Source organism: Symsagittifera roscoffensis, chromosome 2 (assembly GCF_963678635.1).
Source record: "Symsagittifera roscoffensis chromosome 2, txSymRosc1.1, whole genome shotgun sequence".
Classification (NCBI taxonomy): Eukaryota; Metazoa; Xenacoelomorpha; order Acoela; family Convolutidae; genus Symsagittifera; species Symsagittifera roscoffensis.
The window spans coordinates 4,111,178-4,133,249 of record NC_087063.1 but is presented as its reverse complement, the minus strand read 5'-3'; the positions used below and the strand labels follow the sequence as shown (position 1 = coordinate 4,133,249).

Here is a 22,072-nt window from a genome sequence, read left to right as displayed (position 1 = left end):
TGCTCCGACTATCAAAAAAAAAATGCTCCTTTCCACTTTTCTCCCAAATTCGAATTTCAATTTAAAACAAGACTACTCGTATCATGGCGAAGCCCTGAATGCTCTGACTGCCTTTTAAGGTCTATGGAGTAGTGTTTGTTTTTAAAAAATGAGGATTTGTTCAAACAAAAATGAAAAAATTGTTTAAAACCGGCTGTCTTTTTATCAAAATTTACCACACTAGTTTGCAAAATTGTGAACTGCCATTGTAATTTTCAATGATTAGACAATCAAATGTGTTTTGCTTTGGAGTTGGTATGATCATACTTCGTAGCTTGAAATAAATTTATGAGCAACGTAGAAACGGCGTTTTCCCAGCATTGGAGCAAGTTAACATCCGACCCCCCAGATATACCTAGTTAACACCTTGCACCTCAGCATTTAATTCGTAATAAATATGTTAAGCGCACAATGCTCGTTTCTAATTGACTGGAAATTCCAATTTAGAACGAGTCAACATCCTCCTCTCGCCTCAAAGCCGGTGGGGGAAAGGATGTTAAGTTGGTCCCGAGCACTTAGTTAGAAATACTTTAAAGTGCTCAGGACTGCGTCTTTAGTTCTCCCAAAATTTCCTCCCCTTTCCACCCGGGTCGAGGTGCTGGATTAATGTTTGTTTTTTTTCTCGACCAAAAATCGGTATGTTTCGACTGTCTTGACCAAATTTCGGTATGTTTCAACTTTCTCGACCAAATTTTCGTTTGTCTCAGTTTTCTCGACCAAATTTTGGTATGTTCCCATTTTCTCGACCCAAGAAAAAGTGTGTTCGACTTTGTTCGACCCAGTTCAGATATGTTTCGACTTTCTCGACCAGAGTCCAATATCTTTCGACTTTCTCGACCGTCTTGACCGAAATTTTTCAAAAATTTATTTAATCGACCCGCATATATATGTTTCGACTTTTTCGACCAAAACTCGGTATGTTTTGACTGCCTCGACTTTTTCGACTAAGAAAAATTAAAATTTTCTTTGAAAGCCACAACAGCAAGGCTCTTTGCATCAGGAAAAGCCCTGAAACTATCAGGAGTAAGCCCTCCTCAAAGAAACCCATCAGAGGGAAGACCCTTAAAGACTCCCAACTAACTACTGCTTCCAGAAAAAAAAAACAGTAAAACACGTTTAAAAAAGTCACCTTTTGAAAAAATACCGCTACCCGGGTCGAGGTTTGCAATTTATGCTTCGGCCGACTCGGCAAAAATGTGATATGTTTCAATCGTCTCGACCCAGGCTCGATATGTTTTGAAGGATTTGACCCAAGTTGCCTATAATTTGACTGTTTGACCGAGGAAAAACATTTTGACCAAGTTCGACCGAGGACAGATTTTACGACTGAATTCGACCGATGTATTGACTTTTTTGATTTATTTTTCGGCTTTCTCGACTTTCGTTTCGACTTTCTCGACTATTAAATAACAAGAAAAAATTGACAAAAATTTAAAATCTATGCTTTTCCGTTGATTTTTTGTGATGATTTTTCTTTTGAAAATAAAGTATAAAAACCTGTAAAATACAAAATTCCTCTATCGAAAACTTTTTGTTTCTTGTTGAATCTCACAGTTTTGCTTTTGCTTACAAATCTGTTCTGAGTGTAACATGAAAATTGATTGTTTTCCCTAGTCAATCAAGGTAGTTTATCTTGCAAGATCTTGCAAGAATCTTGCAAGATTCTTCTAACTAGGATGCGACTCTTCAAAAGATCTTGCAAGATTCTTGCAAGATCTGCTTGCAAGCTAAACGTCCTTTAAAGATAACCCTTATTTTGGTTGACAATATTTTATACCACGAAAATCCATTATGATTGGTTTTTTTTTTCACTTTTCTTAAATGCGGGTAAGCTAATCATAATGTAACAAAACTGAGCATGGTGAACAAACTAATAATACGGAACAAATTTTTTCTTCACACTTTGCTGCAAAAAAACGAGGATTCAGCTAACAACTAACGTTTTGAAATGTGGAGGGATAAATTAAACTAAAACGGCTGAATTGTCAAACGGCTGATCGAACTAAAATCAGTTCAACTGATTAAAGAGTGCTCAAGTTTTATCTAATCTCTAATAAAAATAGTTCAAGATGGATTCAAAAATGTTGACAAAAGCGCTCTGGAGAAAAATTTTGTCAAAAACGTCTGTCGAAGGTGTGAATGGCCAATATTTTTTTCAAAAAAAAGTAGATACTTGCATTCAATTTCCCTCTTTCAAATTGGTTGAAACTTTGCTATTGAAACGCAGGGTTGAGCTGCCGTCATCAGAAATCAAATAAACGAAACTTGTTCCTCTAATTGGCAACAAAGAGGCGAAATTTATTTGAAGATGTTAATGACCTCGATCCTTAACGCTTTTGAGTTAAACTTCTTAAAACTTCAGAAAACTGATTTCAGTTCTAATCTCGGGATGAATTTAACTTCAACAAATGCAGGCGCAGTTTTGGACCTACCAACGATGAACGAAGTAAAAAAAACTGTGCAGGTTTAAATTATCCGACAAAGCTAGCAAAAATTGAAAATTCAAACTCGTTTTTCTCAAATTGGGTTGAGATTAGACAAAATGAAACCTTTATCAAAAGAAACCTCAAACTTCTAGAAAAGTTAAAGTTCTAGAAAGATAAAGTTTCTAAAAGTTATTTTAATAGAATACATTTTTGGTTGATTGCCAAAAGAGGCATTTTCACTTGAGAAAAATCTTTCACTAGAGAAAACAAATTTCAAACATTTTACGAAAATGTTTGGAAATTTTAATTTCCTAGAAATAATTTGGGCTGTGAAAAGGCTTCTTTTGATTCAACTTTCTCTTCAATTAATTAGGCAGTTTCAACGTAACTCTTTATCAATTAAAAAAAGCCAAAAAATAAGGGGGGATAGCTAACAAGGTCCAAAATGGGGAGAAATAGTTAACAAGGTCGAAAATGGGGGGAAATAGTTAACAAGGTCTAAAATGGGGAGAAATAGTTAACAAGATCTAAAATGGGGGAAATAGTTAACAAGGTCTGAAAAAGGGGGAAATAGTTAACAAGATCCCCATAATCCATACCTTTACTCCCGTACCCCGGGGATTTTCTGTGCAAGATCTGAAATTCTTTATTTTCTTACATAAGTTGATTCTCAGATCTGAAATTCTTTATTTCAGATCTTGATACAAACTTACAAATTTCAGATATGAAATGGAAAATTTCAGATCTGAAATAATCTTGAAAAGCAAAATTTCAGCTAAGAATACACAAAAATTGAGTGCACTATCAATGAGATCATCAACGACTCGAACTTTGTCCTCATTTTCTCAAGGTTATAGAAAGAATCTGATACTACTGAGAAAAAAATCCGAAGAAAATCTATGTATTTTACATGCTTTCTATTAAACATGCGTTCTAGTTTTTACGAATTTCTTATTAGCGTCGAGAGAAAACAACATTTTTCGAAAGTATCAGAAGTTTTCCATAGACAAAGGTCACGTCTTTAAAATTTTGGAAGGTGCTCTGTCCAGTCTTACCATTGATGTTTGTTTGATGGGGGCGCTATTGAATTTGGAGACTCCTACAAATCATCCACCAAGTACACTATTGCCACTGGTGACACTGTGTCCATGAACATCTTCTCTCCATAGAACTTAGGCGTGGCAAGTTTTCCTCTCGGCCTGGATTAGCTGCTTGAGCGCAGGACCGGAGCTGTTTCCGCCGTCTTCTCTGGTGAGCTCTCTATGGATGTCGGTCTCTCCCTTGCGCCCGACGGAGTGATGTGGAATGCAGTGGATGTGTGGTCGTATGAGTCTGGAAGTCTCGTAGAATCTACAAAATTTTCAAAAAAGAAAGATTGAGAGTCTGACTTTACGCAAAAAGCCGTGCCCAAATATCCCAATGATCCTAATCTAGAAATGATGCAGGTTCAATACTAAAAATTGGATGTGGAGACCTCTGCTTTTTGCCTCTTTGATGGAGTAGCAATCGTTTGTCTTCTAGTAATAGACAGTACTGCGATGCTCGAGTCCTGCCTCCCCCCAGTTTGCTATCCGCCCCTGACAAACAACGAGTAGAAGTGTTATTTTGTCAAAAAACGGCACCAAAAAAGTTTAGATATTTTTCCCGCGAAGCAAGAAAATGACAGGACTAGCGAATTTATAAAACAAAGCTACTGTTAGCTACAAGAAAACCTGTTAAGAAAATAACTCAACGCAATTAATATACATGGACGAACAAAGTTGTATAACTCAATTTGAATTTTTCGCAGCCTCTAGAAAATCAACTTAGCAACTTCAACAATAAACAAGCGTTCTGATTTTTATTGACTTCCTTTTAGCGTCGAGAGAAAACAACTTTTTCGAAAGTATCAGAAGGCAAATGCCCCGTCTTTAAATTTTTGATTAGTAAATTAAAATGTTTCTTTTTTTTGCAAAATAAAGAAAGAAATTGAACTTATGAAAGTTTCTTGGGTCTGTTTTACGTATGCGATCAAAAACCTTTTGAAAAGTTTGTCGGTATGTTGAATATAATAACGTTTGAGTTATGCAGATATCAAAAATGCAAAAAAGAATACTCGAAACGTTTCTTTCAAAAATTCTGTTTTCTCAACTGCTAACCTATGGTAATACCATTTTTCAGAAGCAATCAGTTGAAAAATCCCGACTTGATTTTTTTTCAAAAAAATTAGATTTAAAAAAATTGACTGCCAGTGAATTCAAGCAAGCGCAAAAAAGTTGTCGTAAAACTATACAATTTTTTAATTTTCAATTTATGGCGTTCAAAATAATCTATTTTTTCAACTGCACTTGAAATTGTACCTACCAGATTTTTCTCATGGCATAACTAAGAAAGCATCCTGAAAGCATAAGGTAAAAATAACAAATTAGAAGCATTTGAACAGCCAAAGACAACCCCCATTGCCAGCATAATAAGCTAGCTCTATGAAATCTGGTATTTGGTTTATTCTGGGGCTGAAACCAGCATCATTTCTTGATGTTTTTCTCTCCTTTTTCTGAACTTTTCTTGCTTTGTTGTTAGTTTATTCATAGTTTTTCGCATTGTTTCTCAACATTACGAAAGCAGCCACTCATTTTAGCCACTATTTTAGCCTCGCTAAGAAGGATTTAAGAAAAAGCAATTCTAGTTCTCTCGACTATAATATTTTCGCTTGCGTCGAAATTGCAAGAAATTTTGTTTGCGATGGTTTCAGCTTTTGCAAAAAAGACTTTTTTTTATTTTTCACCGGAAAAAAATCGACTGTTAACTGGCTATTCTGATGAAGATTGTTTTTGCAATTGGAAAGTTATCCGCTCAAAAACAGGTTATGAAGTTGTCAAATTTGCCCATTCGGCCAATTTGAGAAAATCAAAGCGTGCGATATTGTTTTTTTTTGGAATTAGTGCCTGGAAATTTGTTTAAAATAGATAAAAAAACTTCTAAAATTTTTGATTCTAGTATGATTTTCGCAGACGCAAATCATATCAATTTTAATTACAAATCCGGGGCCTAAAAAGTTTAAATTGAAAACGAAATTGAAAATTTAGGTTTTCAAAACATTCTTTGTGGACATTCGAAACATACGTTGTGCACAGACAAAACAGGCAAGTCAAAGTTGATGCAGTTTATAACATGAAAAGTCATTTAAAAAGATTCATATGTTGAATTTCAGAAAAAACCAAACGGGGGAACTGGAAAAGAGCCGGTTTCTTTAATTTTACTTAATTCGTCTGAAAAGTTCAGCCAAATGCTGAAGATTTACTTAACAACAGTTATAATAAAGGTCAACTTAAATCTATGGGAAATGCACATAATAATTGCCGATTAATAGATACAACTTGAATAAAGATCCCTGTCATCATTTCCTTGAGGAATTTGTTTCTCAATTCGCAAACTGATATTTGAAATGGGTTTTCATAATAGAATTTAACAAATTCGAAGGTCATATTTGAAGCTTCATTCAAATTTCTTTTATAAAACATGAAGTTTCAGCGGATTTGAAAATTGTATTTTCAATCGAAAACATTACATTTGAACATTGTTCAAAAATTCAATGAGTTTTTTTTAGCTCACGTGAACTATAGTGCTCGTTCACGTGGCTAAAAACCTTCAACGTGTATGTGAAATAAATCACGTTCTTGATGGAACAATTTTAGTATGATTACGTGTGATTAAAAGACACGTGAGTTTTTATCAATAAAACAGACTTTTTCGGCTGCTTAAGTTTCAGCCGTACCAATATTCATAAAAATTGCTTTCTGAATGTAAGAAAACAATCAGCGCAGAGCCGCAGACGTAGTAAAATTCACCTGTTTTGCTGATTTATTCGTGCACATTGAAAGTAAATTTTTTAGAGTCGTTAATGTTTTTTGTCTTGATTCTTTGAGATAACATTTTTGCACCAATACTGATGTAAGAAAAGCCGAATTGAAAAGAAATTAAATAAATGAATTCCACGCCAAAAGTGCAGTCATTAAAAACAAAAGAGTTAAGTTTTATCAAATTTAGACAAGACATTTTTTACCAGATATTAGAGAGATTTTTATTTTCTGATACTTAAGTCAGAGAGCTTGAACAATGGACGAAGAAGAAATTGAGGTTATCGTTTCGCGAAAAGTTCTGAAAAAAGATCCCAATAACCTAGCGAGAGATCCAAGTTTTCCTCGTATTTTGAATGTCGGACCATTGGAAGAACCCGAAGAACGCGGGGATACGACAGAAGGAACCGAATCAGAGGAAGTTAAGAGCCCGCCAGAACTCAGCGACATCCGAATTGAAAGTCGGATCCCATCGGGAAGTTCTCGCGACTCCGGATGCCTTTCGGATGAGCCGAGAAGCCAGACGACATCATTGTCGATGCCGGATCCGGACGATATAATCGTTCGGTACGAGAAGGGAGAGACAAACTCGGATGAGCAAGTTGTAAGTCGGATCAGTTTCATTCGGTACAGTTCGGGTTTCGTATGCGACGAAGCGGCAGGAGCGAGTCGCGGGGAGCACTCAATATCCGAAGCAGACGATAATGTTTTCCGAATGAGTTACGGATCGCCGGGCGAGTTCACCAAAACAAAAAGTAAGGATGACATAACGTTTTGTTCGCACATTTAATTACTTTTGAGGGAAACGTTTTTATAAAAATAAAACAGAATTAATACTAAAGGTTTAAAGTTAATGGACGACTTAGTAGAAAAATTGACATTCAGCTTCTGATAAAGAGTCATTGAGTTTCAGTGATACAGAAAATGGATGCATTTTTGCTGATAACTCTATATTTTTAAGGCATTCCAGTTACAATTCGTAACGCAAAAATTGTCGAAGAGAAACCTCTCCATGTCGACCCGTCGGAAGATGACGAATCAAAGTCAACTTCGAATGAACCACTCTCCCTAAAGAAACTATGTGCTGCGATTGGTCGCTTGCTCTGCAAGAAGTGGGTTTCATGGCTCGTGCTTGTATGGGTCGGAATCGTTCTGCCAGCAAAATTCGCGGGAACAATAGCATTGGTCGGGTTTCCGGAAGTCGACACAAAAGTGGATTCGTTCCGAATCAATGATCATCCTGCGGCTAAAAGTCGATGGCTGCTACAAGAGATATTCAGTTAGAGCTTTTTAATCTGAAAATTTTGCATAATAAACGCCCCCTATACAATACAGAAAAGTAATCAATTTATGTTTTGGTAATTAACGATTCCTTTAACAACAAAACATTCATGTTTTCATTAAGAGTTCGTTTTAAGAACGCAAAAGGTGGTCGCATTGGTCGAAGCACCGTTCCAGGCGTAAGTATGCTGGCTTTCACTAAGCTGCATCTTTTCCTGCTCTATTGACTATGTTTTCCTTGTTTATTAGCATTACAAGCAGGGGCGGATTTAGGGGGAGGGGGCGGGAGCGGATGCTCCCCGTCAGGGATTCGTCCCTCTGCCGACCCAAAGGGTCCCCCTTTATATTATTTTCCAATATGCATTTTTGGTAATGGACCTCAAAAACTTTCTAAAGGCGCCTTCGGCGCCAAAATATACTAATTTTGAGTGGGGAGCGCACGCCAAAAAAAACGCGATTTTTTGGTCAAAATTTTCCAAAAAAAGCCTAAAAACGCTGTTGGGCTTTTTTGGGCTGTTTTTTTTTCAAAGTTTTGCCTGCGGCGCAGAAATTTTGGCCAAAATGCTTTGGGAAAACTCGCAAAACCAATTTGTTCGACCTGAAAAAAAAGGTCGACAAAAATTTCGAAAAATATTTGAAAATCCGCACCACCCCCCAGCCCCCCCCCCACCCCCACCCCCCCCCCCACCCCACCCCACCCCGCCCTCGAGAAAACCTAGATCCGCCCCTGATTACAAGTGTAAGCTTTCCATTACACAAAGCTTAGCACATAAAAATCTAAAAAATACTATATTTGACTAGGGCGCTTGAAAAAATTCTTACGCTTTTTATCAAGTCAAAGGGTTCTAAGATGTCCCCAAAAACGGCGAATTCGAATGTTAAATTTTTTTAAAAAGTTATAGTCTCCTTGAGTTCGTTGTAACTTTTCCAATCGTTTGTTGGCTATGTTCTTCAGAAAGAAGACAAATGAAAAGTGAGCAAGACTTTATTTTATCAGCGCAAAGACCCAAATTTTCTTTCATGGGCCTACAGTAGTTGTTGGTTCCAAACAAATTGAATTTTTCGAATTTTTCGGTGCTTCAATAATTTTCGAAAAAAATGACGGAGTAAATGTTCTCAGGGGGGGGGGTGTTTCTCCAGACAAATTTGGACTTTTTAACTATCATTTGTTGACCTGATACTAGCAGTTTTGTTAAGTTTCTGACACACTATTTGGACAGTTGGGTTTGCTAAATTCAATTTGGAATTATTTCAGAGCAAGATTAGAGCACCAATAGAAAACCCGATTAATTGATATTTGAAAACCCGAAATATCATCATTAAAACGACAATCAGACTGTATTAGACTTCTCCGTGCTTGACATTCGAACTAAAAAATACTTTCGAATTAAACACCAGCAATGTTTTAGATAGCATCAAGAGTGGTTAATTGTTTGCGCAAACTTAAAACATATGGAAAATTAAGCTGTCATAAACATTTTAAAAGTTGATGAAATTACTGAGTACTTTTAGATAGGTCGTGATGATTTTTTTGTTGTTTTTTTCGACCATTTGAAAAGAATTATAAATTCGGGTGTATTTTTTTTCTTTTGTTTTTGAGCGCGCTCAATCTCCGTAGTATGATTTAAAAACGAAATATCAAAAACAAATTCGTATTCTCGGCAATACAAAGTTAATCGGTCTTGCTAGCTAAATTTCATCCAAATTTTGCAGTTAAACAAGTTTATAACTTCACCAATACAGCTTCAAAAACAAATTGGCGCAAGCTAGCCACAAGAACCGGTCGGTAATGTCCTTGAGACAAATTGCTCTTTTTTTAGCGGTCAGCCTTAATCAAGGCTGAGCCGAATTAGTATAAAAAACAGTTAAAATAGGATATAACCCCCTTTTTTAGTATATTAATACATGGGCAGGTGGGGGACTCGAACCTACGTCAACTGTTATGTTACGTTACTTTGTCTTAGTCCGCTTGGCCAACTGTGCTTATGGTTGTTACATTTTGGTTCAATTTTATGCATTTATACTCTTGCACATTTACATTTGCGCTGCAACATCCTCCACCCCTAAACAAGGAAGAACGGGAGCGAAATTTACGGTCGGGCGGGTCAGTTCGCTCGTAACGGTATTTATGTCGGCGGATCTCGCGCATCCGTCCTTGCCATAGTGCAGTCTTAGAATACGTGCGAGTGGATAATGTCCACGTGGAGTGTCAGGCTCTATGACCCAAACCAAGTCACCGGCTTTCAAATTAACGTCTGACTGGTTGTGCCACTTTGCCCTCCTATTGAGGGAAGGAACGTATTCCCGCATCCACCGTGTCCATATTGCGTTAGCGTATGATTGCGCTCTGGCGAACCGCTTCTTATGGTCGAAGTTTTCTTCGAAACTTAGCGACGGAAAACTCGCTGCCTGTTGACCAAGGATAAAATGATTCGGGGTCAACGCCTCTAGTTCTAGCGGATTGGAACTAACGGCTGTTATCGGTCTAGCGTTAAGTGATTGCTCAACAAGGCACAGCGTGGTTCTTAGAATCTCTTCAGTTACTCTTCGGTTGCCTAGGATGTCATACAAAACACGCTTGACACTCCGAACTAATCGCTCCCAGGAGCCACCATAGTGCGGTGCGCTGGGTGAATTGAATTTCCACTTGATCCCTTTCTGAACAAAAACAGCGGGTGCGAGCATGTTCCAACTCTCAACGCAAGCTAAGAGCTCTTTCTGAGCACCAACAAAGTTCGTGCCGTTGTCGGACATGATGGTAGTCGGAGTACCGCGATGTGCAATAAACCTCTCTACGCCCATCACACAAGAGCTTGTGTCGAGTGAGGGGACCACTTCAATATGCACCGCTCTAGTGGTGAGACAGGGTGAACAAAAAACCCCACCTCTTTCCGTACTTCTCCGGATTGGAACTAGGAACGGCCCAAAGTAGTCAACACCTGTGTTAGAGAAAATAGGTTGCTTGTAACCCAGCCTTTCAATGGGCAGATCAGCCATAATATGAGTTACGGTTTGCGCTTTGCGTTTTCGGCACACAACGCAAGTATTCTCAATGTTTCGCAGCAACCATCGCAAATTTAACACAACGTACTTCAAATTAACCACCGCACGCATGTAATCCAAGCCTTGATGGAAATTCCTAACGTGCAAGTGCTGAACCAATAACCGAACAACCGCGTGACGTGCATCAAGTATAATCGGATGCTTGCTATCGAAATCGGAATTAACCAAGCGGCTGATGCGCCCAGTCGAGCGAAGGATGCCAGCTGGTCTAATGAACGGCAAATACTTGGCGATCCGACTATTCCTCTAGATAACTTTACCAGATCTTAGTAGTTTTAGCTCACTAGGGAATGTCTCACACTGGGACAGTTAAATGAGCTTCTGTTCAGCAATATCCATTTCATACGGGTCTGTAATTTCTATTATACTCGACCGGAAATGTTTATGGGATGGCAGCCATCTTAACAAACATGCTACTAAGCGTTTGTATTTTATAATTGAATTGGATATCTCCCATTTTCCGAAGGGAAGATTTTTTTCTGTCAAAACATCGACGACGAAAATTGATGAATTTTCCAGACAAATGTCGATATCACATGATGTTCCTTCTAGTCTTATTTTATCAATAACCCTTGTATCGGGCTTGAACGGCCAATCGGTTGTTCTCAGTATACTAGGGCCATTAACCCAGCTGCTTTCCTTGAGGGCTTTCGAAGAAACCCCTCGTGTACCGGTATCAGCTGGGTTAGAACCGCTAAGTATGTGATGCCACTGATCAGTGGTGGTAGACTCCAGAATCTCACCAGTGCAATTACCAACAATAACGGGTAGTTTTACTACAAGAGTGAAGCCACTGAAGAACAGTGGTACTATCTGTCCACATGAAAATATCCGTAACTTTGAAAGTAAGACCTTTCAAAATTTCTTCTTTTAAGCGGGTTGCAAGAAGAGCCGCTTGAAGCTCTAATTTTGGAATAGAAAGCGCTTTCATAGGCGCGACGCGGGTTTTGCCAAACACAAAGGCTAATTCGGTCTGATGGGAGCTAGAAAGTCCCGCACGAAGGAAAGCGACGGCACAGAAAACATCCTGCGAACTATCACCGAACATGTGAAGTTCTATTCGGTCGAAAGGCTCAGTGAAATAGCTGCGAGGTATTGTCAGAGAACCTAACAAATGAAGACCTGAGTGTCACTCAAGGAATTGCTTTTTGATTTCCTCTGGCAGAATATCGTCCCATTTTTGACCGCTGATTTGCCAGATATCTTTTAATAGAAAGCGAGCCTTCACGGTGTATGGAACCACTAACCCAATTGGACCAAAAACTGAGGAAACAAAACTCAACACGGTACGCTGAGTGATTGCTTTGTCTAGTGGACGATCAACCCCTCTACTAACGACTAAGGTATCTTTTACGTGATCCCACTTAAGACCGAGAACATGCGACGACTGGTCTGGACTCGCACAAATATCTTTAACAGAAGAATTTGACTCACGGTTGTCCGGATCAAGAGCGGTTGTTACGTCGGGCACGTTGCTGACAAATTTTGTCAGACGAAACCCACCTAGTTTAAGCAACGAGATTAAATCCCTACCTAGTTTCAAGGCGTCATCCCTGTTTTGAAAAGAATCCAGGTGATCATCCATATAAAACTTCTGGACAACAGCCGAAGCAGCTTCGGGGTACTCAGCTTGGTTATCCGATGCAGTCTTCTGCAAAGCAAAATTCGCACAAGTCGGCGAGTCACGAGCATCAAAAATGTGACGCGTATATTGGTGAACTACCACACTTGATGTGGGGTCCTCCCGCCACAAAAAACGAAGAGAAGGTTGATCTTCTTCACGGACTCCAACCTGTAATAACATCCCTTCAATGTCAGCTGAAACGAAATATTTATGCTGACGGAATCTTAACAGTACAAAAATGAGGTTTTGAAGGAGATCCGGGCCAAACAACAGAGATTTGTTCAAGGAAGCGCCATGACACTTCGATGCCCCATTGAGGACTCGGCTCACCTTACCGGGTTTATTCGGGTTCAACACCGGGTGATGCGGGAGATACCACTTACGATCGGCTCAAGTAATTCAGGAATACTTATGCTATCCGATCCAATGCGAATATGATCCTTAACAAAAGCTCGAAAAGAAAACGAAAACTCACTATTAATCGTTTCGGCGGAAACGTGAAAACTTACTTGATGAGTTTTCATCAAGCTCGTGGAATTGAATCCATTTATGGCGAGGTTAACTGTAGTGCCAACCAAATGGAGGCGTTTTACGAGATCGGCGGATTTCCATGAGTGCGTGGAAGCACTATCGCAAAGAGCTAGGGCATTAGTAATCGTCGCATCCGAAGAGACGTCGAGTAATGCAACTGGCAGAAGGCCTTTAGTTGACTCCTGAATATCGCCGACGGCAGCGTTAGTCAATACATGTTTAGTGTTTGCGTTACCTGACGCCGGGGAACTTTTAGTATCCTTAGGAGGAAAAAATTTCTCAGCTCCATGTAAGAGCACGTTGTGCGTGCTTTCACAATCTGGCTTGGGGCACTTTCTGGCCTTGCTACAATTACGAAAACTGTGATTGCTCTGTAAACACGCAAAGCAAAGTTTTTGTTCGGCTACATGTTTCGCTCGTTGCGTAGCGTTTTTCTCTTTGAATACGGCGCAATTCCAAACAGCGTGTTGACCTTTACATTTAAGAACATGGAGGGAAATTTGGTTTTTTCTTAGTCTTATCACTTTTTTTTGCATTACTAGCAAGCACTTTCGTGCCTACTTTTTGCTTCACTGGTTCTTCAGGCTTAACCTTAGAATTAATTGTTTTTAGCCTCTCATGACCCTCCGCTTTTTCTTTAAGCCATTCGCTGAAATCTAGCAGAGTTGGTCGAGACCACTGGCGTCCTACGGTTTGCATTGAGCATGCTTCCTTAAGGTTTGGTGGAAGCTTACTCACAGCCTGATTCAGTAAGTTAACACTTTTCAGGTCATCGTTAATAGATAAAGACTTGAATACGGCAACCAGTCCAGAAATTGTAGAAGAAAAGCTAATTACATTTTCCGAGTTATGCATTTTCAGCGGCTGAAAATTACTCAATTTATCTGGATGAGCACTCCGCTATAGCACTCCGCTATAGCTATACTCAGCGATTGCGGATTTTGCTTTACCAACTACAAGCGTTTTCAGATAGGTAAGCTTTTCATCGTCACTGAGTATGGCTGAATCGACCGTCGATATGAACTGCCCAAACCACTCATGCCAATTAAGTGGGTTGCCATCGAACTGGGTCAGCTTCCACTCAGGGAGATGATCTTTTTGGCTGTGCATGAGTATATTAACCAACTCTCGGGTCGAAAGTGGACGCTCGACGTCTGCACCAGGTGAATCACCGGGAGTTGGCTCTGTGTAACTCAAAGAGTTACAGTGAAAATCAGGAACGAACGGTTGATTAGCATGTGAAGAAATTTCAAGCTGTGCAAAGAACACAGTCCCTCCACTTGTATAAGGAACAAAATTATTCGTAGGAACAATCGGAGTTACTGCGGAAAAAACAGCTGTCGAAGGAACGTAGTGCTGTTGAGTTGACATTAAAGGGGCAGCAACAGCTGGTCTCCACAAATTACTATAAGGATTATAGTGGTCATTTGAAAAGTTATAACTACTAACGGGAACACCCATATGTTGTTGTGATGGGTTTACAGGGGCTTGGTGGCCAGCTACTACTGATCCTGTAGTTTGATGACTTAAAGAAACCTGACTAATTGCTGTTGATGCAGGAACGAACGGTGCTACACCAGAAGGAACTTCTGCAGACCTTGGTGGAGCAAAAAAGTTTTCAGAAGTTACCGGGACTACTGACCCTGTGTTTTGGATTGCCTAGCACCGGATGAGTGGACAGAAAAGTTTGCAGAGGCAAATTATTAGAAACAGGTTGAATGACCTGCTGTAACCCTACTGGATTGTTAACGGAAACCTGCGATCGGACCAAATTCGACAAATTATTTTGTTGTCCGTGAATGTGGCTACTATAATACAATCTCGGATCACTAGAAGCTGCCTGGCTATTATTCACTCCTGTAAAACTTGATGACACCAAGGAATTTGTTGATGCAGGATAAGTTGCCTCAGGAGCTGTTGAACGAACGTGCTGCTTTTGATTGGGAACTACAACAGCATCAGGCTGATTGTGGTCGACAGATTCGACCCAGTGACGCGTACGATCCTATTCGTCTATTGTTAGTTGTGGAGAGATTTGAGTTAAACCACTTTCTTCAGCATTCTCACTGATTTCCGACAACTCATCTTCTAACTCAAGCCCTTTCAAGTCAATTTCTGCCAGTTTTATCCTGTGTTCTTCAGCCAAATCTTCCAACTCTAATCTGCTTTGTTGTTCTAAAAAATATTGTTTCATGTTGTTTTTCCGCTCTTTCAGTCTTAATGATACCTTTGCCTGCCTCTCAAGTACCTCTTGTTGTTTCTTTAAAATCATTAAGTTGCGCTTTTTCTCAGAAAGTGTTTTCGACGGAGCGGCGGTATAATTAGATTTCTGAGAACCCAATTGCTGATGTCGACTGCTTCGATGAGACAACTTAGAGCGGGTATCTGTTTTATGCGACTGGGGTTTTTCACTTTTTTCAGAATGATGAGAAACTTTTGAGCTGCTATCTATTTTTTCCGGCTCTGTTACTGCCTCAAAACTTGTTTTATATGTGATAGCTTCCTGCAGAACTTTATCGTTGCTTTGAGTCAACTTATGAAGCCACATATCCTGTGCCGGTATCAATTCGTCGGGATTGGCACTTTTTGCAGCCATATCAATCAACTCACTATTTAGCTCAACCGCTTGTTCTATATAGTTCCTACATTTTTCAATATAAGTATCAATTTTTGAGCAACGACTCTGATTCTCTATGTATTCTAAAATTATTTCGTGGCATTTATAAAGTTCGTTTTTGGGATTTCTACATTTCTCAAACAACTTCTTAATTTTCTTCTGAAACTTAACTTCCATGCATAATAATTTCAGAAAAAAAACGACTCTCAGAAAATACTTTATTTTCACTCAAGTAAATCCACAAAATACTCTAATACATCAATAACTTACAAGGGCGAGTAACTTGAAGTTTTAACGCTTTAAGTCTGTTGTGAATCGCTCTACAATTTTTAGGCGACAAACGGTTCCGCTTCTTCTTAGCTTTTAGTGTACTTAGGTCAGCACCGTATCGTCTAAGTAACAACAGAGTCTTCAACTCAAGGGAAGGAGGCTGATGCAGCTCTTTATACTTTTCGATAAGTATTTGGTCTTTGGCCTTTCGCTTTGAGATAAAATCCTCAGCTATGTTAAGAACGAGAATACCTGTCTTTTTCAACTCTTTTTCTATATTGTCCGTACCGTTGCGGCGACAGTATACAATAGCGGTAATATTCTCCTTGTATCTCAAAAGAAGGCTCTTAAGTTTGTCGGTACTCAAACTACGGTTGTTGGTACTGCGGTGCTTACTAATGGAGTTATTTACGGCGTCGTGCCAAATAACTAGATCTTTCCGATTCGATAAAAAGTGGTGCAGATAATATTGGATAGTTTTCTGCGAGTCCCTGGCGTTAAAGTTAAAGCTTAATACGGGCTTTGTGAATTAAGTCTCTTTCACACGCTTTTGAGACGGTGCGGATAGTATACGGAGCGCGTGATCCAAGGAACTAGCTCCTAGAATGAATACCATACACTTAAGAGACCTATGCGACGGCTACGTTACGCTTAAGTACCAATGGGGTGGGGAAATTAAGTAGGTCGGTTGAACTCCAACAACGCACACGGAAAAAACCCGAGGATGGAAGAATTCAACTTAGCTCACTTAATATCGCCGTACCTGACAACTTAACATTAGTGTCGCGCAACGAAGTCAATAATCGGACGGGCTGAAACGGCTTAGATTTACTTGAAGCGAACTGGCTTTTAGTTTCACTAATGGTGGGTGGGGGATCAGGCAAATTGGTTAAGTTCCAACAACACACGCGGAAAAACCTGAGGATGAAAAAACTCAAATTAATTTGCCTGATATTTCGCTACCAGACCACTTACCAGAAGGTTGGTGTCATGTGTCATGTTACAGCACAGTTTCGCAGAACTCTGGGGACGTTTTGAGGATTTTCTGGCAAGTTTTTACTTTTTTCCCAAAATTTTTTCGAAAAATTTTGGTCAGCAGCTTCGAGTCGTAAACCAATCCAAAAAAACTAGTCTAGTACCTCATATCTATGTTCCGATTTCACGGATTAATATTCCATTCACAAATATCTAAAAAATTTTGGTATCGAGAAATAATGCCAAGTAAATTGACTAAGTACCGATTGTAAGTTATTTCAGTTCAACGGAACTTTCCAAAATTTTGTCTGGAGAAAAATTACCGGTTGCTAGCTTGCGGAAAAATTTTGAACATATATGACATCGTAAATAAGTTTATAGCACGAATGGAAAGACTTTCTAAAAAGTTTTGGAACCTTCTTACAGTTTTGGAGTTTGGGCGGCCACCGGTTTCGGGTTATCAGATTTTTGGTCGGCCGCAGAGGAATTGTCCAGCAATAACTTCTCTCACTCACACAAAAAGTCTGTAGTTGACCCCTGTCTGAAGATCTTGATAGCTGGTTCGAAGGAAGAGTTTGTTATCTTAGATACCATCTACTGCTCGTGGTACGCAAACGTTCCATCAGCAGGGTAGTGGCATCAGGTCATTGTTCATATAGAATTAGGAGATTGGTGGCACCGGTTGAGGATTGTCACAGTCCAGTCACGAGCGGGACAAAACACGACACCTGTTACTAGGCCTCCGTTTCGCCAAATGAAACCCAGAAGAAGTGAGTTGAAGATCGGGAGTTGCGTTATTTGCGTACTGATTGACTGAGCCGTTTACGTCAAGGTATCCAGGGTATCCATTAAGCTAACTGAGCAATCCAATAAATCTGAGTCGGCTCGGTTTAAATTAGTAGGTGATGGCGGAGTGTAGGTGACGGATGACTGATCTGGCAGACGGGAAAGAAGTGACCGAAAGTTGGCCATGGCTGCTACTCCTCTCAGAGTGGTTGTGCGACGCTGAGCCTGGTTTATCGCTCTATCGGTGCAGCTGTTTGCATATTCTTATCGCTTCCCGATATGTCCCTTGTGTTTTGACTTCGTGAAAGAAAGACTTCGGGATCCCTTGTGGGGCGCCAAAATGTGCGGGCTCAATCTCCGTAGTATGATTTAAAAACGAAATATCAATAAGAAATTTGTATTCTCGGCAATACAAAATTCATCAGTCATGCTAGCTAAATTTCATCCAAATTTTGCAGTTAAACAAGTTTATAACTTCACCAATACAGCTTCAAAAACAAATTGGCGCAAGCTAACCACAAGAACCGGTCGGTAATGTCCTTGAGACAAATTGCTCTTTTTTAGCGGTCAGCCTCAATCAAGGCTGAACCGAATTAGATTCAAAAACCAGTTAAAATAGGATATAACCCCCTTTTTTAGTATATTAATACATGGGCAGGTGGGGGACTCGAACCTACGTCAACTGTTATGTTACGTTACTTTGTCTTAGTCCGCTTGGCCAACTGTGCTTATGGTTGTTACATTTTGGTTCATTTTTATGCATTTATACTCTCGCACATTTACATTTGCGCTGCAACAGTTTTCCAGACAAAATCAGTTACCTCGAATAATCATCGGAATGGGTCGAGTTATATATATATATATATATATATATCATAAAAAAAACTTTTCAATCGTGATTCATCGAAAAATTATGAAAACTGTTTCTCAGTGTCGAGAAATACCGGTTTGAAATTTTTTCTACTTTTGGTCTCGTTTCGAGCTAATAAGATTTGTCAAAATAAGGTTTCCAGGTTTACAATAGCGTATTTAAGTTCAGTTTAGGCCGTAAAAAATAGTGTTTATCGAATGAAAATAGCTTTTGAAAAGTTTTAGCGCAAATCAAAAACTTCAAAATTTCAAAAAATATATGCAAAAAATAGAACATTTTTTTTATAGTCATCTTCTACAGAAACTGTTTTCCACTTGGCTTAGTTGACTATGACTGTCAAATATACCTAATTCTGCTTTTTTGTTCAGATCTTACCATCACAACACAAAGAAAAAAACCACTTACTTGACAAAAAATATTGCATTTTTTGAGACTATAGTCAAAACATTCTGTGCTATTTGCGCAGTGACCGGCTATCTTTAAGGCTTTTTTTCTTCAGAAAAATTCAACTATTTAACCAGCTATTTTTGACAAGTTAATTTTATAACATTCGAAAGGTATTGTTTTCCTGAGATCAAAACTTAGAAGATATTTCAGCGATATTTAAAAAAGATATTTCTTTGTAATTTTAGGTAATTTTTTTTGTAAAGACGTCTTTTGTAACTTTTCAAAGCTTTCTTTCGTAAAACTAGTGGGTTGCCAATTACGAATACCTAACACGCAATATAATTGGTGCTAATAACTCGTAAGGGGAGTTTTTATCTGTCTGAAAAATCGTTCCAAATTGAATTGAGGCATGACATTTGATCTATTTAATAGTTTGCTAGATGCAAAATCTCTCACGTTATAACTTACATAGCGTGTTGGGGGATTGTTATTTTTAAAAATCTCGATTAAAAAAATTCATCAAAACTCTAAAAAAAAGTTATTAATTTTGTTTAAAACGAATACTACGCTATAGAACCTAAAGCAGATACGAGCAATCTTGTTTCATTGTTTCTGTTAATAAAAGGAAGGTAAACTCCAATATTGAACAGCAAAAGCGTGAAGATCACAAAAATGGGACTAGCTTCTAATTTCGAAAGTGGATTTTAATTTTCAGATCTCTCAGAGGAAAAAATTTTTAACCGATTGATCCAGTTTTATCAAATTGAGTAAATTTAATGAAAAAACTGTCGAGGATAGACTGTTCTTGAAAATCACAAAGCTTCAAGATCATTTATTTTTCAGTTTAAAACTCTAAAATTGACTTTTTTCTTCACAAACATGTCATGTCATTTTTTTTTCTGTTTCTTTGCGTTCATTGACATTTTTTCAACTGTCAGTTTGTTATGTTTTTTTTTGTTGCAAATGAATTTCGAGCTTGAGTTTTAATAGTTTTACTTAACTGCGAGCAACCGGAAAATCATTAAACCTTTTCCTTCGGTTTACCCAGTTTTCCATCCCAAATAATTTATATCATTGTCAAAACTATGACGGATTCAACAATTGTCAAAAATGATTATTTTAAGGTTTTGTTTATCTAATTAAATAAAGATTGAAAGCGTTTCAAAAAATATGGTCTTGCTTACTTTTAAAAACGATTATACCTCAAAAATAAATTTCGAATCAAATTAGGGCGTTATTGTTTTGAAAACTTGTCATTAAAAAATGAATAAATCTTTATAAGACCTGGACTAACGAGTTTTCTTGTTTATAATATAGTCACATCTAAAATTTTACCAGGTCAGGCGCAGCAGTCCAGAGAAGGAGAGATGCAGTACAGAAGAAAACGGGATGATGGCTCTTCTGGTTTTTCGGAAGAAAGCGATGAGCCTCAAATGCGAACGAGAAGGTCAAGGTCGATCTACAGACAGAGATTCATATCTACAAACTTCTACATTTATTACACCACAAAGGTGATCATCCCGTTCGATCAAAATATTTGATCATCATTAAAGGGATTCGAAAGCAAATTATATGACTGAATATCACACAGAACGTACGCACCGAAATGAAACTAGCCAAAGTATGATCAGTTAAAATCATCCCTCATAACCAAAAGTGTTTACAGGAGAGGATGTTGATTGTGGGTTCGATTCCTGTTGGGAGCCCAAAAGTCCAAATTTGCTAATTTTGGTAGGTTTTTGCAACGCTGAATGTGTACTGATCAGAGATTGATTCCTTGATATCAAGTTCAATCTGGTTTTTCAACGAAAAATTGTTTTACCCTTTAAAACAACTTTGATTGTGAGACCGGGTTGAGCTGGCAAAAACATTCAGCGCTGAATCGATCTAAATGCATAGATTGGCATTTATTAATCAGGCTCTGAGAATTATAAAAAACGAACGCTATCGGACTCACCAAAACTTTTAAAAAAAATCAAATTCCATCTTTTTTTCTGCAACCAAGTTCAAAGTTTGGTGATGGTTTTTGACATACACTACCAGCTTAGTATCAACTCAAATTTTTGCTCTGATCTTAAAGTTGACTTTTTAACTAACAATATGTGACAGATTTTTTTCAAAAATTGAGTGATTTTGATTACTCAAGTTGAAATTAGAGTTGAAACTGTTGAAATTATGGGGCAACTTTGGCATGAAAAAAGTTGCACAAGAATTGCACAGCAATTTTTTCGTAGCGAAGTTAGAGAATAATTTTGGCCCACAAAAAATACTAAACTGAGCTGAGGCTAACTAAAAGTTTATTCATTAAAAATTGAATTCCTCCAAATGTAGGCGAACCAATTGATACACATATGACGTTTTTAGACGCAAAAATTTCTTTTTTTTTATAACCGACATTGCTCGGTGAGATTTTCAAAAACAATCAAAATATTTCATTTTTTTAAGTTTAAAAAATGTAGTGAAAACACTTATATAGTTCAAGTTATTTTTATTTTTTTTTCTGGCTCAGCAAAAAAATTTTTTGGTCAAATCTGTTACGCTAATTTTGATGTTTTTCTGTTTAATTTTTTATTTCTAGTTTTGAAAGAGGATCTTACTTTTTTTAAATTTCCCATGGAAAAAACATTACGTTTAATGCAGTTTCAATCAAAATTCAAAGTGTTTTAATACCATCTTATTTGAAAGTAAAAAAAAAATCAATTTTTTTCGGTTTCCCTGGGTTTCTTGCTTTTTTCTATAATCTTTTTGGCTATGTTTATTTTTAAAATAAGTCTTTTATCGTCAAAATTAATTTAGATACGTCATAGAGCAAATCAACCTGGTTTTGTTCTGTATTAACACTCTGGCAAACTGTGTTGGAGATTGATGGTTGTCCCGATAAAGACGATTTCATCAAGTATTTTTAACGGTGATCAGCAGGCCATCAAATGTTATCTTTAAAGATGCAATACGAGCGCTAAAACTCTGAAAATGAGTGAGGCACATAGTTTTGAAGCGAAATCCGTAAATGAAAATAAGAAAAACATCGTAGGGTAAATATTATCCATACATACTTACATACAGATTTAGAATCTCTTGATTCTTGACTTAATCTCACGACATTTTTCATAAAACTAAACAATTGAGCACATTGATATTTTGCTGATTGAACAGATTCCGTGTAAAAGCTGACAGTGTACAGATTTCATTAGGGTGAATTATGTAAACAGTGCATCACAAAACTGCGGTTACCTTGAAGACGTTTGGTCGCATACTTGAATTACTAATACTAAAAAACGGGAGCCTTTTTGCCTGAAAAAAATTGTACGAACAATTTTCACCCTATGGAATATTGAAAAAAAAATCCCTCTAAAAACTAACATAACG

The 22,072-nt window shown here is 38.0% G+C and overlaps 1 protein-coding gene across 1 annotated transcript in view; it reads left to right on the top strand.

The window, feature by feature from the left end:
• The first annotated feature begins 6,191 nt into the window (after nt 1–6,191).
• The window catches only part of LOC134839570 (protein dispatched homolog 3-like), a 45,643-nt gene continuing 29,762 nt past the window's right edge, over nt 6,192–22,072 (top strand). Inside the window, exons 1-3 of the mRNA XM_063855163.1 lie at nt 6,192–7,056; nt 7,263–7,580; nt 20,045–20,217. Of these exons, the coding sequence (XP_063711233.1) occupies nt 6,561–7,056; nt 7,263–7,580; nt 20,045–20,217 (987 nt within the window). The 5' untranslated portion in view covers nt 6,192–6,560. The remainder of the gene's footprint in view (nt 7,057–7,262; nt 7,581–20,044; nt 20,218–22,072) is intronic.